Source organism: Falco peregrinus, chromosome 3 (genome assembly GCF_023634155.1).
Source record: "Falco peregrinus isolate bFalPer1 chromosome 3, bFalPer1.pri, whole genome shotgun sequence".
Taxonomy (NCBI): domain Eukaryota; kingdom Metazoa; phylum Chordata; class Aves; order Falconiformes; family Falconidae; genus Falco; species Falco peregrinus.
Window position 1 is genome coordinate 73,065,709 of NC_073723.1, and position 20,652 is coordinate 73,086,360.

A 20,652-nucleotide genomic window follows, 5' to 3' on the forward strand; every position below is an offset into this window, starting at 1 on the left:
CAATATTTTGCACCGCTTTTTGTTAATCTGCTAGTTCATTTTATAAATCATTTGGAGTAAAATGAGTGTAAAACAGGCTAGCAATCAGAATGACTTAAAGGACTTGATGCATTATTTTCATCTCCTGAGACCAGTTATTTAAATCCATGTAGCCACCATCATCATAGAGGACCAGAAAATGATGCTTTCCACATGTTTGCAGCATAATAAAGTATTGCAGCAGTGATAAGGCAGTGTGTCCATCTCATCAGAGATAGCACAGGCATGCCTGGAGAGGGTGAGTCGAGGGGAAAGGTGAAGCTTTCATGGTGGTATGTCTCACTGCCGGATGGTTTGGCAAGGAGAACTTTTCAAGGAAAAGTTGTCTTGGTGGGAGGTGCACAAGGAGGAGGAAGACTGTTGCAATGTCTTTCCTCCTGAGGCTAAAAGGAAAGCAGGTATTAAGCAAAGATTCTCAGACACACCTTGGTCCCTTGTCTTCTTTGGGAAAACATAACCATACCTAACCTTTTAGTCATTTACCAAGTTGCAAGCAAAGCTGAAACAGGACTGTTAATCACTGAGGTTACCCTCTGCAGAAAAAGCTCATACATTTTTTATCTCTTTTCTAATGCCTCTAAACAGGGCTTGTCAAAACATACCTAGTGCTGCTCTTGGTGCGAGTGGAGATGTAGAAGAGAAAACCATGGGGAATCAAGTCCAAAGATAATTTGAATTTAGATGAAATGTAGACCCTCAACCCAAATTTCTTTTTCTCCCTCTTAAATGGCTAGATAAATTATTTTATTGGCATATTTCAGTTGGTCTTTCTTTTTCAACGGATGGGGTTTATTTTACTAAAGTTGGCTGTTTAACCATTGTATGTCTAACCTCTCTCAGTAGCCGATGGGCAGAAACAGGAGCCTTTAAAGGACAATTCATTCCACATATCTTGGGCACAATTTAGGATCAGAGAAATTAGTGTTCTGAAATATTCCCCTCCCTTTGCTCCCCGACCAGAGAGGTGTTAATAAACAATTTACTTCACCTAAAAATATGCATTTGAGAAATTTAAAGCTATGTGAAAAGAATCTGCCAGAAATGTTTCTTTCTGCTCTACTGAACCATAAAAGTTCCTTGTAAAAAACCCATAACATCAGTAACGATGCCTTATCTTTCTCATGAAAATAGGGAACGTTTTACCAGGGACAGGTAAAGCATGTGACAGCTAGCCCACTGCCTTCCAAATTGATACCAATTATATTGACATTGCAAGTTGGGTTGAGTAAGATGCAGATTTGCCAACACTCAGTAATGTTAATCAAAGTGGTACAGTAATGCCAGAAGCAAAAGAGTAAAAGGATACTATCAAAAGCAGTAATACTGATAATCCACTCACTAACAGGGTCAAAAGAAATCTCATATTAACACGTCCTATTCAGAATCACATCGCTAATTGCCCTTTCCTGCTTGTGTGCATCTTCTATTTGTACCTGACCCTGCACTACTGTAGGTCAATATTGGTATTTTAGTTCACATGTAAGTTTGGTAACCTTTTTGGGGGGGCGGGTAATTATTAGAACAAATCAAAGCAGAAATGCAGCTAACAGTGGAGCTCTTCCTTGGATACCTCTTGGAGCATTTTTTCCTGTGTTACATTGTGAATGGCCCTTTTCTGGACAGAAGGGGAGAGGCGCGTAACAGCAGCTGTCACTGGCAGCAGGTGTTATTAATCCCTTACGTCCACCAGACAGCCAGAAGGAAGGCAAGCAAAAGAAAAGCCCATGAGATAATCTGAGGAAGCGATCTGCACATGCTGCCAGTGCTGCATGCAGGGCGAGCGGGCTGACGGCGGGGCTCCTGAGGCTGCCCCATGGAGCCATCGCCACCACGGTCTGTCCCTGGCAAAGCCACAGCAGTAATGCAGCTCTGCAGCAGCACTCTTCACCAAAATGCTAGCATTTCATAACGAGGTGTTGCGATTCAATTATTTTTCACTTCTGACAGTGATTAGCAGAACGTCCTAACATAAACTTGTTCTGAGAAATGCCATTGGTGTGTCACTAGCAGCATCTCTAAGAGGCTTGCTGATCTCCACCCTCCCCCCACAGAAAGCCCAGCTTTCCCCCTGCCCGGCCATCACTCCCACACACCAGCAGTCCTTAATTCAGTACATCGACTCCTTGGGAAACACCAGATGCACTGAAGGAGTCTTGACTCAGATCTTGTGAATCCAACAATTTCTGTGTCTGACAGAAGAAAGTCATGAGCAACGGAGGCTCCTTACAATCAAATATAATATTCTTCTTTCAGAGGAAGATCCTTGCTTTTCCCCTTTTTATCTTCCTTCTAGCATACAGTAGATCAGCCTTGGGAGAAATGCAGGGTAGCTAATAAAATCCATTTTTTGTGAGTGCTGCTGACTCCTTGCTGAAGCCAAGCTCTCATACAGCAGCATCTGTGAGTAATATTTTCTACCATCTGTGATTGGATAGGTGAATCTGTCTCATCCTGGCAGATCTGCCCACTGTTATAAATGCCATTGCTACCAGTCTGGACTATATATCTGGATATGAAGCTATCTGTCCTCAAAACAAATTCACTCAGAACAGAAACTGGTAGGCCATTTTCTTCTCAGAACATCGCTGTATGAGCAAATCAAAATTTTTCTGAAAACTTGTGACCATGAAGACAAGTTTAAGATCAAAGTCCTTACCTTTTATAGACCTTGCAGTTTGATCATAGGAGATATAAAATCTGTCTGAAGTTCTGGGATGAAGTTTCTGCTCATGAAAACCTTGGGGATTTTCTAGAATTATCACAGGCTGTACCACCTGCCACAGCAACTTCAGCTGTCCGTGTGGTTATTATTTCACAGACTTTTTGTGCAGCTTTTTTCATTTGCTTCCATTGTGCCCTGCAGGACGCTATCCTCCACCTGTTTATGGGATCATGTGGCAATTTGGCAAAAAACAGTAATTCAACATTCGGCTTCCTCTTTGTAGTTTGGGCATAGGAAAACTTTGTTATTTCTTGCCTTATTAGAAACCAACTCTGCAAATGTGTATGACAGGGACCTTAAAGCTGAGCTCCATTCTAAACCATGAACAAGGAGACTTACGTAAAGACTTACTCTCTTCTCCAGGATGCAACATTAGCTTTGTACTCTCTGAGTTCCACAAAGAGCTTTTCTGCATGGATCAAATAGTTAATTTCCTCTTGTCTTTTTTTTTTTTTTTTTTTTTTTCAGAGTTAGTTTCTTTGCTATCAGGAACTTTACCTCCCTTTTTCAGAATAAAATATCTTTAAATTTAAAGGAAGATCTGTTGGTAAATATTGGTGGTTTGTTTATTTGTTTGGGGTTTTTATTAATTGCATTCATAGAAGCATAGCAAGGCTGGGAGTATTTTTATTTTGTTATAGGTTTTCAGATACATTTTCTTTTCCTTGAAAATTTAGGGTTTTTTCTGTTTAAGAAGGCAATTCTGGTTTCTCTTAGGTAGATCAACCCTTTCTAGTCTAGCTGACAGATCTGTCCCTTGCCTCTGGCACTAGCTGGATAAACACTTAATGCTATTCAGTAACTTTTTTTTCAGTTGTCTCTTCCCTGACTCCTGGAATGGAATCTGTAGAGAGAAACCCTCTTTAAAGGATCCCTCTGTGAAGCTTCCTAGACCTTATTCCATTAAATGAACAGCACTGACAGCAATTACTGAAGCTCTCAGAAATCTGAAACCCAATCTTCCTCTCCTTGGTACATACAGAAATCATGCTGATAGAAGTCCTCCCTCTGAACTGAAGGGGAAAGTGAGAAAATAACAGAGTTTGGGGGGAAAAAAATTATAAAGTCTGCAAAGCTGCAAAAAGGGACCATACAACCACTCCTAAACTTGCCTTCAGGATAGTGTCTCTGTTGCATAAACTAACCTTCCATTTCTCACAGTACGATTACTAGATACCTTAGGGCTGCTCCCCTATGTTTAGTGGGTCGGCACAAGTGGGATGGTGCTGTGAGGCTGGTGATGCAGTCAGTAGTAGATAGGTGAACTTTGCCATACATGGGCTGATGGAGATATCTATCTTTGAGTTATTAAAGCCATTAATATTTTAGAGATCTATTCTGTAATACACTCTTAATTTCTATTGTGTAACAGAATGAGAAAAAAGAAGTATTGAAAACACATTATCCATTGTTTCCAATAGCTCTACAATGGTCTTTTTGAACAGCTATTATGAGTATTTCCTATAATAGGTTCTATGATTAGTATTGGGAACACTTCACACTGCAATTACGTTAGTTTTAATGAGTGAATGCTAACACTTTAAAAGCGTATTTTGCAGTAGCAAGGTTTTTTGACCAGGAAGTCACTGGCAGTAAATAGCTAAGCTTAAGACATTTTACTTTTTCAGAGGTATTTTGATTAATTTGATGAAAGATTTGTATATCTACTTATAAACTTAAAAATAAATGTTTTCTGTGAGGATTTGCTGTGACCCCCTTCAGTCTAATAACTTGATGATTTTTACTGCTTTCCAGGATAGTGGAATGCATGGTACTACTGATAATAATGGACAATCGGAAATGATCAAAAAGCTTGTTTTTGAGAATTAAATAGCTACAGTCACTAGCCTGCTAAAGCGCTTATTTCTAGAACGTGTCTTCTTTTCTGACTCATGCTTAGGATAATTTCAGAGCAACTTTGGCCAAACTGACCCTCTCAATAACTGCACTGCAAATGTGGATGTGTTGAATCTATGCCGTGCTGCCAGGAGAAGCTATCTGATTAGAAGACATCTTGCCTCTCTTCCAATTCATGTAAAAGAAAGGGGGAACATCCTAGGGGGATGCTCTCTAGGGGTGATAGAAGATAAAAATTTTACACAGGTTAGAGAAGGAGAGGTATTCAGTGACAAATTAAAAAAAAAATAAAAATCTTCATCTTTGAAAGCCTGAGCTTTGGCTACAGTTAGTTATGGCTACAATGCATTAGAGAATTGGAGAGAGGATTGTTTTACTAACATTGCTGATCCAACCATAAGGAGCATGCAGAATGATATAACATGGCTAGTTTCACAAAACTCTTGAAAGGACAAAAATAAAAAAAACATTGTAGTCTTAAAAACCAAATGGCACTAAAGAAATTTGACTTCACAGCATTAGAACCAACCATTCTTGCTATACAATGTTTTGGAGGGCAGTTTCAGCTGGGATAGAGTTAACTTTCTTCTTAGTAGCTGGTACAGTGCTGTGTTTTGGATTTGGTGTGAGAACAATGTTGATAGCACACTGATGGTTTTAGTTGTTGTTGGGTCATGTTTACACTAAGTCAAGGACTTACGAATTTCTCAAGCCCTGCCAGCAAGAACGCTGGAGGGGGACAAGAAATCGGGAGGGGACACAGCCAGGTCAGCTGACTTGAACCAGCCACCAGCCAAAGAGGCATTCCACACCATGGGATGTCATGCTTGGTATGTAAACTGGGAGGGTGGGGGGGTGGGGGGTGTTGGCTGGGGCCTGGGGATCGTTGCTCAGGGACTGCCTGGCCATCGGTCAGTGCATGGTGAGCAGCTGTACTGTGCATCACTTGTTTTCTTTCCTCCCTTCCCTTTGGATTTCCTTCCTCTCCCACTCTCCTTCCTTTGCATTATAACTGTTGTTGTTGTTATTATTATTGCTCTTTATTTTTTTATTTTCTGTCAATTATTAAATTGTTCTTATCTCAACCCTCAAGTTTTACATTCCTTTCTGATTCTCCTACTTGTCCCTCTGAGTGAGGGGGGGACTGAGCGAGCGGCTGTGTGGTGCTTAGTTGCCGGCTGGGTTTAAACTATGACAACTTTCTTAGAAACAAACCTCAACATTCTGTTCACTTCTGGAACTACCATAAGTAAAGCAAGATATGCTGTCATGAGAGAGCTGCATATCCCATCAACACAGCAGGTCAAATTCACCTTTGAGAGAAATGCATCTGCTGAGCCCAAGATTGCACGGCGGTAAGTGTGGAGGAATTTCTACCACGGCTGTGAATGCTCATCTTTAGGGTTAAAAGGGATCCCAATCTTCGGGAAAAAAGTGCACAAAGGATTTGAATGGTCTGGAATAAATGTTCTGATTTTGTTTGAGATAACATTAAAATACCTAGAATTTAATATTTTCTTTAATGAACAATTCTGTGGGAAAGCATACTACATTGTTACCAAATAGCTGGGGACATCAATGCACTTGATTACATTTACAATCCAATTTCAAGCTATTCAGGAATAAATTGCTTCATACTGTATAGCGACATGTTCTTTATTTCTCTGTCATCCATTAGTCTCATAATACATAGAAATTATGGTTGTAGTGCTGTTTATGAGCAGTTACATTTCACACAGAGTTTTCATTGTTTTCATTGCTACTGAGGTTTAGCCTTATCAAACTGTACCATGCAGAAATTTACATACATAAATTACTCCAAAAGCAGATTTTTCTCCTAGATGTACAGTTCATTAGCTCAACTTCTTTCTGTGACAGAAGCTTGAGATTTAGCTCCCCAATCCATATTTATATGAATGTAAATTTTAGAAATGTGATTCCTATTGTTCCCCGGCTGGCATTTTGGCTGATCAGCTTTTATGACAAACAGGATGCTTATTTTACATCTAAACATGGATTCTAGGATTACACTGACTATTTTCAAAGCTTTGGACTTAAAATTTATAGTTACAGCTATTTGAGTAAAAAAAAAAATAATCAGATAATTTGGTTTCCACTTGTGTTGCTTTAGGAAGTACTATATCTGTATATTAATAACCCATGAAGCTATACCTGAATAATTTATGCTGCACTGTAAGTATCATGGATTACTTGGTCCAGTGGTAAATATTCATAAGGAAAAAAAAAATCCCAAACAAGCAAATTTCAAACCACTGTCTTGCTTACTCTCAAAGACTGAACAATAACACAGAACATTTCTTTAGGTATCCATGTGCTGGTTCATTTGCAGGAGATGGTCCCTTATAGATTGTTTTACTGTTACCCAAAGCAAATTTTTGGACCTTGACACATCTCCTTTTCAGACTTATGGTCTCTAATATATACTTAATGAAATACAGGTGCATGCTATGTATGTATGGGAAATCCAGCATATAGCTTTTTGTTATACACACAAAAAGCTCTAGCTAGATTGAAATAAATGTCCCGGGAAAGTGTAAATATTTACAATCTGAAAACTGACCTCGAAAAATATTTTCTAGCAGTAGTTACAGAAAACACTGATTAGGTAATAAGTTCTACATCCACACTAATACAGAACTACATCTATAAAGGCATTTAAGTGAGCAAATAATATATGGCCTGTGAGGTTCTGACCTAATCCCTCTGTCAATATAATCTGGAAAACTTTGCCTTGTTTATCTTTAAATTATTGAGATAATGAGTATCTCTTTTAAAACCTCTTTAGGACTTCTGTGAGAAAGATTATAGATTCTAATAAATTTTAAATTCCATAGATGGCTTGAAAAACCTATAGAAAAGTTTACAACTAGAGATTACACTCATCCTATAAACTTTCTCACAGAGGGATGGGGATAGAATAAACAGACAAGTTGTGAGGAGAAGGCAGCAGCACATAAACTTTTAAGTGTGTGGCATCCAACTGCCTTTTCCTCTCTGTTTTTTTTTCCCCAGGGCACTCTGTGCAGTTGCAGGTACTGACAGCTTCGCTGCAGCTGGTACCACGGGGTGAGAGCACACAGCCAGCCACTGCCCACCCCGACTGGAGGGGTCAGAACTGGGGGCTGCTTGGAGCAACCCGTGTGTCCTGCTGCCCAGAAAGATATGGATGGTGTCTTACCCCTTCCAGTCTTCCATGCATTTCTGTCTATGGACCATTAAGTATAGAAATTGAGGTGGGTTGGCCATTTGTGTTAAAAAATGGAGTGGGAAGGCAACAAGCTAAAAAGTTTGAGAATTCTTGCTCTGCTTCACTCAGGTAGTAAATTTGCTTCTCAAAAACCATGTTCAGAGAGACTTCTAAAGCATAACACATAATTCTGGCAATTAATTGTTTTTCTTCATGTCGTCTCTTAACTATCTTATACATGAGATCACCTTTCTCAAAACTCCTACTACCTTTTTCATTATGTATTTTTTTCCAGTTTAAGGGAAAAAGACTGCAACAGAAGACTGCCCCTTTTATTACACAGCCCTATTGCCTGCCCAGAGCACTCACTGTGTCTGCTACATGACACTGGCATCCTGTAGAAAACTAAGGCTGCACTTAATAATGCATGCAGAGGAACAAATGTACATTGTAGAGATCCTAGCAAGCTGTAGGTTTTCAATGATTGATTTTTTAGCCACAACATAAGCCTTTTAACATTTTCATGAGCCCATTCTTTTTAAACAAAATGAAAGAGAAATAATTTACAGTGAGGTTCACACACCAGCAAAAGGAACCTTTAGATTTTTGCACACCTCATAAGCTTGAGCTAAAAGAATAACTAGTAGCTATCACAAGCTGTACAACAGCATAGCAGGAAGACAAGGAACAGAGTTCACTTTTAGGTTTTACAGATACATAGTAATATTAAAAACAACAGGGAAACTCTGAAATCCTGTGTTCAGTTTTTATGCTCTGCCCAAACTTCTGTGGCAACCATTCCGGCCACACCTAATTACAACTTTTTCTTGCCTCTTATTCCTTTCCCACTCCTATGTTTCTTTCCCAGTCTATGTCACTACTTCTCAGGTCTCCCATCCTGCCTCTAAATTTCAATCTTAATCTAATTTTAAAGCAGACCTAGTCCCTCAGCTAGAGTTTGGCACTTGAATCCCAAACTCAGGCTCTGTGTTCCACTATACTCAGCTTTCTTGACCACTTCTTACCATCCTCCTTGCCCCATTCAACTCTTTCCTGGCTTTCAATGTTATTTCACGTGTCAGAATTTTAATCCAAATTCAGTCTCCCTCCTCAACTCCTTCTCCCAGTCTATAATCCCAGGCTCTTCCCCATTCTTTTTATCTGGACAGGCTCCCGTTTCCTCCAAAGCCCTTAGCAGCGAACCTGATTTCTCATTCTCAGCCTCTTCCCTGCTCCCAGCCTCTGTGCCCCATGGTTCCCCTTGCAGTACCAGTCTCCATTCCGTCTGCTAGTGTCACCAAAGCAGTCTGTGCAATCTCTTACCCATCTTTGCAACGCATGAAGACCATTGCTCTCTTCAGAAGTCTTTTAAGGATTTAGTAGGCTGAATGCAAGATTAGTTTGCCAGACTGCAGCCTGACAGACATAGCTAAGTCAGGCTGGACTGGTAAGTCATTTTTCTCTGTTGTGGTTGGTTGTAGCTTTCTAACCCTGGATAGTACCAGTATCTTTTCTCAGTACTTGTTAAGCTTTTTAAGCCTTTAATATCTGAGAACTCTGCAGTCACACAGTAAATTTAAGAACAGAGAAAAGCTTATGAAATATCATCAAGTAGAATAATATTGGCAAAGCCGTAGCAAAACAAGTCTTAAGAAAAGATGCTGTTAAACATCCTTTGTGCAATTATATTCTATATTTACCTTGCAATAATATTGTCAATGTAAAAACATATGCCACCAGAAATCTACAGTGGTAGCAATAACTAAGTACATTGATAATATTTTCGGTGAAAATTAAACATAAATCATCCCTCCCCTGATGTCACAGTTAAAGGATTAACTACAAATAGACAGAGCTAGAATGTACTATGGTAAAGGTAAGACAAGCTTATCACAGCAATGGCAACTGAGAACTATGGTACTTTCAAATACTAACTGCAACATGCAGCACTGTGACGCAGATCATCGTGTTTTATTGTGTCCACCTACAAATGGTCAAATACTTGTTTTTGAAGGAACAGAATATATAAAGCTTATGGAATCTTTAAATATCACTGCTTTGGATTTTTTATGGTGGTATTTGTCAAAAGTGAATGGTCTTTATTTGGCATACTGGAGTTGTGCAGGAGCAGTCACTACGCAGGACTGCTTTAATGCCCCCTAAAACCTGACCATGCAGTTCCCATCAAAAAAGACAGCTTCACAACCTTCTAAATTTTACCACAAAGACTGGCTTCTTCAGATGGTTCAGCTAGCTAAAGCTTCCCCAGGCCACTACAGGCTCTCTTGCCACTGATACTCTCTTCTCCCTCTTTTACCCACTGGCAGTCCTCCTGCTGGCAAGGAAAACATAAAAACTTTGCCGTCCTCTGAGCAGAAGACATTCTGCAGCCCAAAATCAACAGAAAGATGTATCAGAATTACACCTCAATTATAAGTGTTACAGTTATTTTTGATACTAATTCCATTCTACTTTCCATTATCTCTACTAACCTCTTAAAAACTCAAAATTAATTTATTTTTCCCTACTGATTTATCATTTCCATCTGACAAAAATTGATTCCCTTGCATCCCTCTGTTTCAGATCCAGCTAAAATGAATACATTTAAAATTTGCTTCCTTTGAGCTCTAGCAAGATCAAAGATGGTAACAGAGGTCTGGGAATCTTGCAAAATGTCTCAGTTAGCAGCCTGATAGAAGAAGGAGTATATTCTGAATTTTATTGTTTATTTTTTTTGCAATAACAAAGGAGTAGATGTATAAATGGGTGAAAAAAGAAGAGATTTTTGAGAGCTTTATAAACAGAAGTAAATAAAAATCTTCAGCTAATTCAAGATACTCTAAATCATTTAGTTACACTCTCCACTGAGCTAAAATGGAGCTATAGTGTATTATTATTTAAAATTCTATATATTTTCTCACAATGAGACACAAATCTACTCATCTCTTCACAAAGATAAGTGTCCAGTAAAAGTCTAGAAGAAATTTTGCCCTATCTGATGAATATAAATAGATTCACTCACCATATTCTTCTCTCCCTTACTTAATACCCACTTCCATGAAATGAATGAACCAGTATTTTCAAAAGCCACACAGACATTATTCCACTCTGTGAAGAAATTTTGCTGTTTGGAAAATTTTCCTGATTAAAATATTCAGGACGACAGGCATAAATATCAGATTTTACTGTCATATACAGGTGGAAACCGAAGCGATCCCAATTAATAGGCTCCATAGTACTTAAATAATTTTGGAATTTTGTACTCCTTGTATTGAAACTGCTGTGTGTCGTCATGTGCTGTCATGGCACAGCTAATTCAAGAAACATGAATGTGCTTTTTCACACAGGACTACCTTTATTTATCAGTTAGTTATTGTTTGTGAAAATTTCTGTTGCTTATGCTTCCATAGATACAAAATACTTTGTAAACTACATCTGCTGAAAATGGAAATATCCTTGTAAGACATAAGTAAAGAATGCCATGTTTTTCAATCAACTCTTAAAAATGCTCTATCCTGGCAAATCAAAGAAAAAGTAGGACTAGTAAACATTTACCCTGTATAGCTAATTTGTTTGCATTAAGAAAATTGTTGCCTTATGATTCATGTTTGTGTTCTGGAGTGGAAAATCCAAATAAAGCAAACCAAGATAATTCTGTGGCTATGATCCTTTAAAGTTTACAGAACAAAATGTGTTATTTTCTGAATTCCAGAATATTGAATAAGATGCTGTAATAGCCTTGATGTTTTCAGTATCACTTACAGTGAAGTAGTTCATAGGTCAGCATCCAGGTGTCTGAAAGTTTATATCCCTTATACTGGTCAGTGCCTTTCAAACTGATGTTAAGTAATTTTTAACAAACAGCTGTGAATAAATAATTGCAATTTGCAGTTGTTGATGAGCCTGTTGAAGAACAGCCACTATACAGACTTTGAGGATTACATTTAACTAAATGACAGTGATATTTAATATCGAGTAGCAACTTGAAGCTCTAAAATGAAATGTTTTCTAAAAAACAATAAAGCAAATACTTGGTGACAGTCCACTGAAGTACCTGCTTATTTCTATTTGGAATAATATGTATTGTAGAAATGATAAAATTCTTAGGATAATAAAGGTTATCAAGTAAATATTTTTGTGTTACCCCACCAGTATGTAACTTCACTAATTTACAAAGATTTTTACCAATATAGCTGAAAATATATTTGCAATGTAAAATTTCATTTTTCAAGAAGGTAAAATACTGACTCAGCTTTGGTTAAAAGTCTTTAATACAGGTAGTGTAAGATACTTTAAAAATATATACTGGACTTTGCTAGCATAAACTGATATATTATGTGGCCACTTTGCACAGGTGCAGAAAGGGTGGTCTCCACTTTCCTCCATCCAAAGACACTATTTCTGGTACATAAATTTCTTACAGTTTTAGTTATTTTTAAGATACTTGTTATTTAGTTTTCATTATTTTTTACATTAAATGATATTTTGGATTTCATTAACACACATTTAAGCAAATCTGGCATGACCAAATAGTAAAGTACTAGGTGGCTATGTAAAGGTGCCAGAGTGCTAGGTCCAGTTCCAGCCATGTCATGTATTTCCTTAATAAACTGAGACATAAATCTTTTTAGAAACTGAGTTAACTCTCTCTGTCTATTTAAATCCAAAACCTTTCCAGGGAAAGGTGTATCTTGTGGTGACAGCATCTCCCTACATGTTGCAACTGTGGAAAAAATAACATAGTACTAACAAAAATGGTAGTAATACAGTTCTTCCATGACTACATATAGAGGGAAACAAACTGAGAAATCTGACAAGGTTTTGGAATATTATTCTACTTATTTTGGGTGTAAATGACTCTTTACCACTTATTAGAATAAATCTATTCAGCTGCCTATAGGAACTGCATTTGGTATTACTTCTCACTATAATAATAGCAATTTTGTTTCTGTTTCATGCACATTTCTCTTACTGTTTTCTCCATCAGATTGATTTCTATTCACCAGCTTTGTCATTTTAAAATAAAACCATCTGATTAAAAGCAAATGAAATGAACAATACAGACATGAATTGTTGTAGTACTCCTAAGCTAAGCCTAATATAGAGAAAACGTGCTGAACCAAAAATTCCAGAGACAACTAGCGTGGTTCAATTCCAAGCAGTCTTAAGGTAAACTTACACAATTTCAATCAAAATTACAAATAGAAAGCTGTATGAACAGCATTTTCCTTTCTTTCCTCCTACAAATCCATGAAAAAATTGTGTGTAATGCCTGCATCCTAAAGAGATATATACAGAAAACATTTCATAACAGCTATGAATCTACCAGAAGACCACCTCTGGATGCATAAAAAACATACTGAATAAAAGTGAGGATCTGAACTAACTTTGAAAATTTACAGCCATCTCTACTGTCCACCTCTCATTATAAAGACTGAAGGGCTGATGCTTGACTCCAACTCTTAAGAGACTACAAAGGAGACCAAGAAAGCCTCAATATCAAACCATTCAGGATCTTTGAATGTGACACATGAACAGAGTCAGCACAAGTACAGCCACCCAGGTAATGTAGCAAAACTGTTAGAGAGTTGTATTACAGGGCAACAAGAAAAGAGTTTACTTCCCCTCACCTTTTTCTTCATTTTTACATTTTTGAAAATTGCATGAACTCTCCATGTTTTTGCAAACATTGCTCCAAATGCAGTTGTGTATCCCACTGTAAGAATCCATGTTCGGACCTAAAAATATATATATATAAAAAAAGACAAAGCCATTTAATTTTCAGTAGACAATATGGATATCACCATTCCAGCCAACTTTTTTTTCAAGACTTCAAAAAACTATTCAAAGAACTTCACAAAAATGTTGACATTTCAGAATTGCCTAATTCATAGCTTGCTTGCCTTTTTTCTCCTCCCTCCAGCCCCATCTCCAATTATAACAAATCTGGATGCTGAATTAACAATCAATTCCATACATAAAAATACAAGTCTTACAATATTCTGTATTTTTTTCTCACTTTTATTGTGTTCTGTGCAGACACAGGAAGGAACTAGTGGAGGAAACCAAGAGACTGAGACTGTAAAAGTATCCAGGGAGCCAATATTAACAGCAACATTTTGAACAGAGGAGCAGAGAAGTTATTCAGACTAAATAAAAGGAAACCATAGCATGTAACGTATGCATCCCTTAATGCAGCCCTTGAGCATGCTGGAAAGATGAGAGAAACTGACCTTAAGTTATCATATAGGGGAAAATGGCAAGACAGGAACATAGACTTGGTGGGCAGACCTTTGGGGCAAGACCCGAATCAAAGATAGCACCTGCAATATTGGCCTAAGGAAAAGGAGATGGTGAGCTTACATAGAATGATGAAGTAATGGGACCCTGAGCTGGCCACAGCTTTGGCATAGACCTATCTAGACATTTTCCTCATAGTGAGCTTCCCAGAGAAAAGCAGAGATTTTAAAACTAACAAAGATTTGTCTTTAGAATGAAAATGAGTAGAATGATGACGACTTTTTTTTTATTATTATTTTATTTTTTTTTAATAGAAAAACCTTATATTGACCAGGGAGGACAGAACACAAGTTACAAAAGCTTTTTGAGCAATTCCCCACCTGCCCACAGCATCCTTGAAAGTAGGTCCTCGCTTTCAGGCTTGGTTTCAACTAAGCCAGTGACTTTAAGGGTTGCAGGAAGCTCAGTGCGGCCCCTTCTAATTCCTTGGAAGTTTCTCTTTTCATTACCCTGGAGGTTTGGCTGTTTGAAAGCTTTTCTGCCCTGAACAGACCATTTTCTTCCCCAAAAAGGGGCTGAAGACTACAGAGCAGCGCAGGTGGAAAATCATGCAAGAGGTACCACAAGGAGCTAGAAGCCTACAGCTGAATCTGAGAGCCTGAGAAATCACAAGGAAGAGGATCAATGTCCAGCTCCCTCTAGAGATTCCACGTGGACTGGGCTGTCAAAAACGGAGAGTGCACAAAAGACAGCAAAGAAGTAAAAATAAAATGCTTTGTACATTGCAGATGGAAAAACTGGGGGAGAGAGAACGGCTAAAGACAGGGAAGGCAAAGCTAGAAAAAAGGGAAAGGCATCCTTGTTTTGGCCATGTTGGCCATGCATCCTTGGCCTGTAGAGCTGTTTTTTGATATAAAAGCCTGATTTATAGAAACTAGGAAATTCTGAGAAAGGATTTTGAAAAAAAATCTTTAGATGACCTAAAGGCAATGTTGTTCATTGGAAACTGGCTTAGCTTCACATCTGACTTCTGGAGAGTTTGGGATTTTAATTTGTAACTTAATTTGTAACTTTAGGACATGCATATCGATGAGAAACTAGGCATTGTAGTAAGTTGCAAAACTTGGGATCTAAGATAAATATCAGGAATAATCAAAATGTTCCACTTCCAGATACATGTTATCTAGTTTTTGCCTTTTCAAAAATCTTCAGAATTTTCATTTTTGTATTCAAATAGTGATTCCCCCCCCCCCCCCCCCCAAAAAAAAAAAATATTGTGTGGAATAGAAATTCTGAATTTTACTAAGCATTAGTGACTGGATATCAAGGCAGAAAAGAAAAAAAATGTATGATTCACTCCAAAAATGTTGATAAAACAGTAAGAGACATAAAATTACTACAGTTCCTTAAAATAAATAAATATGATATGTATCGTCAATAATGGTGAATTAGTGAGAAAAGGGTACACACAGAAACAGCAGTTTGGGTCCTGGCAAAGAAGAGTGTATACAAATGGACACCCAAAAACTGTCTGAGAAGGCATATGGCCCAAACTGATAACACTGCCCCATGCAGGGGGACACACCTCAAGTGTGGAAGTGTGAACTCCAGAGGTGCTGTCTCACCAGTGTGGGCATTGCCAGGTTGCAGAGATACACACAAGGGTACAAAGCCTATATCTCTTACAGGACAGGTGTGTATAGGGGAACCCTGCACCCCCAGAAGAAAGGCTGGGCTGGTAACTCGTGTCCTGTGAGTGGGAGGTCTCTGCATGTAACTCAGCATGTGCATTTATTCAAAAATATTGGGAAAATATACAGGAGACTGTTTAGATATTTGTATGCATATATTAACATTTTATTAGCATCTGATGTTGTGGTTTATCTGTTGCATTTCTGATATTGACCCTGGAACGTATAGTTCACTGATTGCTGGTTAACCTTGATATTAATAAAACCAGTAACCAACTGCAATTAGATTCAAACTGCATGAGTTTTGCCACGTTGTGTCATTCTTGAATGGGATATTGAAAAAGAAATCCATAACCCCCCTGCAAAAAAAAAAAAAAAGGTGGAATAGATAGGAATAGATATTTAGGTCAGAAAAGCATTATTTTTAACTCAAATATTTTTTCAAATCTTTGCCCATTAACTATTATCGTACATCATTATGCTAGTAACTTCAGTAAAACCACACGTAGATCAACTATGAGTGATTTAAAAAACATATTTCATGCCAACATGTTCATATTAGCGAGTTACATCTTTTTTGACTTCACATCAGTTGAATCGTGATAACCATATTCAGCATTCAATCGTTTTTGTTGTTATTAATAAGTATTCAGCTCGTTTGTGTACAGTTTAGTGACATATTTGGCAAACAGATACATGGTATTTTCATGTCTCTAATAAGACTGTTTTGTTCTCACTGAAACAGTAATTGCCTCTTGGGAATAGTATTAAATTCAATTATGCTCATAATATGTTTCTAACCTGATATTCAGAAAAAAATATTTCTGGCATGTTTGGTTTAAAAGTTTTTATGTAGTCCTGATCTGGATTGTGCAAATTAGAATAATATAACTATTGGCTATATTGGAAACATTCTAGCTTAAACATACCAGGAAATTTTGTCAAAATGAGATTGCTGTTGCTAAGAATGAGATGGTAAGTTTCAGATGAAAATAAATTTTTAATTTTGAAGAAAATTACCTCAAATTTGTCTCCTATAATTCATTAGTTATACTTAAATTATACTTAAAGCAAAATTAAAAAATTACAAAACAGCAAAAGCCTCTGAAATTCATACATCTGCCCATTTATATCATTAAATGTATTATACCTCCAAAATCTACTCATCTGAAAGAACACAATGGAAATAACTGGAGAGCATGACCATAATGTTATACAATCAATCAGTAATTCTCTTATGCTGGAAATTTTTAACAATGCATTTTGAAAGAAGAAGCTGAGGAGGATCGCCCTCCCCCGAGTACCGACCAAATGAGCAGGTAAGGCACCTCCTTAGAAGACAGGAAACTTGCATTCCAGTCCCTACTCCAAACTAGACACAAAACCTGACAACATTCTTATGCTTCTGTAGAAGGGTAACATGCAAAAATAGCTCCTGTTTATCTTTTTCTTAAAAGGTTAGATCATTACAAATTTCCTCATGCTTTCATTGAATTTTAGGATATACCTTCAATTATCTGCCTTTATTTCTTGGTTATTTCGGTTTTTTTAATAACATGTTTTAACTAACAGAATATCTCCTACAAATTTTTTTGTTATCCATCATTCAAAGACAACTCACAAGAGTCAAAGGAGATAATATGGCTTGGTATACAACAATCAAGTTTGTCTATGCAGATGCTAAAATGCAGTCTCCTACTTCTTTTTGCTTTATACTTCCTACACCTTTTTTGTTTGGGATGTATTTTTAAAAATACGATGTATGTACATGGAATTTGTGCTTCCTATAAATTACTTGACAGAACCTCTTACAGGTGCATAAATTATGATAAGAGAAAAAGCTAGAAATCACTTATTTAGTGGACAACACAGCTGACAACCACCAAACACTGAAAGTGTGTCTGCAAAGAAACAAACCATTCAGGGTAGTTTTGCAGACTTGGAACAGATATGATTTTTATTTAAAACAAACAAAAATGCACCAAATATTAGTGTTTGAACAAATGTTGTAATGTGTTTAAACAATGTAAGGTCCAGCTAAACAGTCACTGCATTTATGAACAAGATGCTCCTTACATCTTGTAGAAGCATTTATTTTCAACTTCCCTTTGCTGCAAAAAGCCTCTGTTTTAAACTTATCCATAAGGTCCTAAATAGCTTTTATTTTTTTAAGTAAGACTGTTCTTCCATCATAATAATAAGCACCGATAGCTTAACAGCCTTATATAAAGTTAATCCATTTTGAATCATATTTCTTTTCAACCTTGAGAGTATGCTGGCCAGACTACATTTTGAATGCTGCTATTTGATATCTTCACACAAATCTATCTGCATCTTTCCCATCATCTTGTTACGTGAATGGTGAAATGGTTACTATTTATATATCTGTGTAACAGACCCACAAGGTTATTTGATATTACAACTTGTTACTAATAAAAGAAGCCATCTAACAATGAATTAGTAAGGGGAAGTTAGTAAGTTGTGAAAACATTAGAAACATCCGGAACAAAGAATGAAAAGTCTCTCGTTTATATACTCTAAGAATGAAGCTAACAAAGAAAAACACTATTTTGAGTACTGCTAACTTTCAGATAAACTTCAATATTATTTGAATTTATTTCAAATAATTTATTTTAATAAAATCCTATATAAAATTATAAAATAAGGTTATCTTGGGAAATGGGCTGAATTGATGAAAGGTAAAAAGCTTCATTTTTAAAGAAGTTCCATTGTTTTCCCATGTTTGAACATCACTGCATATGCATTCAGAAGGCCATACAGTATTGAGCTGACAATGAACACCTGGGAAGGTATTGAGCTCATGAAAGCAATAATAAAAATTTCAAATGCAGCTGATCAAGAAAGTGATGTATTTTACTCCCCTGTTAAGTTGAAAGAAAAAGAATACCTTCTGAACTGAGTATACTACGTATTCTCTTTTTTTTGTGTTGCAGCTTTAAATTTGCTATACTAATCCAGTTTGCTAATACTAAGCAAACAACAAGATGGGATTAAAGACACAGAATGAAGGATCAAAACTCCCACATATCAACACAAAGAACTTCCATGTGTTGCAAAAAGAGCTACAAACTTCTTATCACCTCTCCAAGTTACTTTTTTTTTTAATAACAGTTCTTTGAATAGAATAATGAAACAGCTTGTTTTTTTAGCAATGTCTTCTTTAGTTAGAAAAACATTTAGATTATGTTCCTGCAGAGGAGTCACTCAGATTTAAGAATCCTGAAAACCTAATTTTTACAATCTCAAGACCTTAATTTTAATGGTTTCTTTTAAATAAAAACATTCAAATCTTTCTTTCATAGGACTTGACAGCTGAGACACTCCCCAGCTTAGTTTATGAGACTCAGCTTGATTCATTTTGGGAATATCAATAATTATCCCATTTTGCAAACGTACCAGGTTGGAAGCTGCAGTACCCACAGGACTAGGTTGCAGCTGAACTTTAGTGCTGAGCAGCTTGGTGGCATCTTAAAAGTGACAAACGTAAGAATACACCATGCTGTGGGTTTAGCCCTGGAGAGTATAATTGTCTTTAAGCAGACAAATCTGTTGATTTCTGTGGACTACTCATGAGCTGAAAATTAAGCACCTTCTATTTTCCTGGCAAACTGGGGACATAAAGGATAATTACGATGAACAAAAATGTGTGCTCTCAACAAGTTACCATTGGGGCTTGACCCTGCTTCTATGAACCATGGCAAAATCCCCAGTGTGAGCACAGGCAGGCCACAAAGAATGAGTTCATCTATTTGAATTTTACTTTTCTCTTCTATATAAAACATTTTTTTACACGAATTCACAACTTTTAACTCATTCTTTAGAATCTGTGTGGCACTGACACGGTTCTTGTAAAACATAAGTGGCAATAACATTAGAGAATTTAATCCTGCTGTTTTCACATAAATTAAGTACAGTGGTTCTTCACATGCTGTGAGATCTCCTGTAGTGATTTCCTAATATATTTCAGACCATTTTTCAGAATTAATACATGAGTAGTGTAAAAGATATTACAATTGCTCCTGATTCTATAAGGAGGCTTGAAAATCTAGCTGTTGTCTTACTGAAGGAGAGACAAAATGTTCTAAAAATATTACCTTAATAAATCTCTGGCAAGGTTGTCATGTATTTGCTTCAGCATATGAAATAATTTTGTTTCAAGGATCTATTCAGCCTTGTAACTTTTGTTTTTGCTTTACCCCCCCCTCCCCCCCAAAAAAAAAGTCATTTACTAAAATAGAAGCTGATCAGGCTCATGTTAAACTCAGTAATAGAATTGCATTTGAATTAAATAGGAGTGAAATCCGCCTCAGACTGAATGATAGTGAGGACAATTATGAAACTGATTATACAGAAAAGGGAGATTAAAATTAACAGCTAAACAATTAAGTAGGAAATAAACTAAAGAATACATGCAAAATTAAAAGGCCAGACTAAAGACACAAACAAAGGCTACAGTTTCCAGAGACAAAGAAATGGATTAGAGGTCCAAATCCTTCTGCAGTTCAGTAGAAACTGAGTGCCTATCTGTTGCTTTTTTCATTCTTGGCCAAAATTAAACAGTTTGAGGAAAAGTATCAGGCAAATATAAAGCCCCAAGAGGGGAGAAAACCCCAAAATCTATGGCAATGCCTAATGAGCATAAAGAGTATGAATAAGGAGTACATACATCATCAACTACTAACCAAATATCAAGGCTAGATGCTATTTGGTAGCACAGGGTCTAGTCCAAGTAGCTGTTGCCCAAAGTACACCAAGACAGCCACAGCTTCCAGGTGGCACTGCCCAGACATTTTCCTTTCAGTCAGCTTCCCCCAAAATGGTTAAACAGAGAAAACTCAAAGTGACAAGGCAAGACAAAGCAGGAATAAATAAAT

At 37.0% G+C, this 20,652-nt stretch overlaps 1 protein-coding gene across 2 annotated transcripts in view; it reads right to left on the minus strand.

Annotated features, from left to right (window-relative positions):
• Positions 1–20,652, minus strand: part of GABBR2 (gamma-aminobutyric acid type B receptor subunit 2) — a 487,842-nt gene that overhangs the window by 143,105 nt on the left and 324,085 nt on the right. For both annotated transcript variants that reach the window (XM_055800671.1, XM_005242566.4), the window contains exon 12: positions 13,457–13,564. In XM_055800671.1, the coding sequence (XP_055656646.1) occupies positions 13,457–13,564 (108 nt within the window). The remainder of the gene's footprint in view (positions 1–13,456; positions 13,565–20,652) is intronic.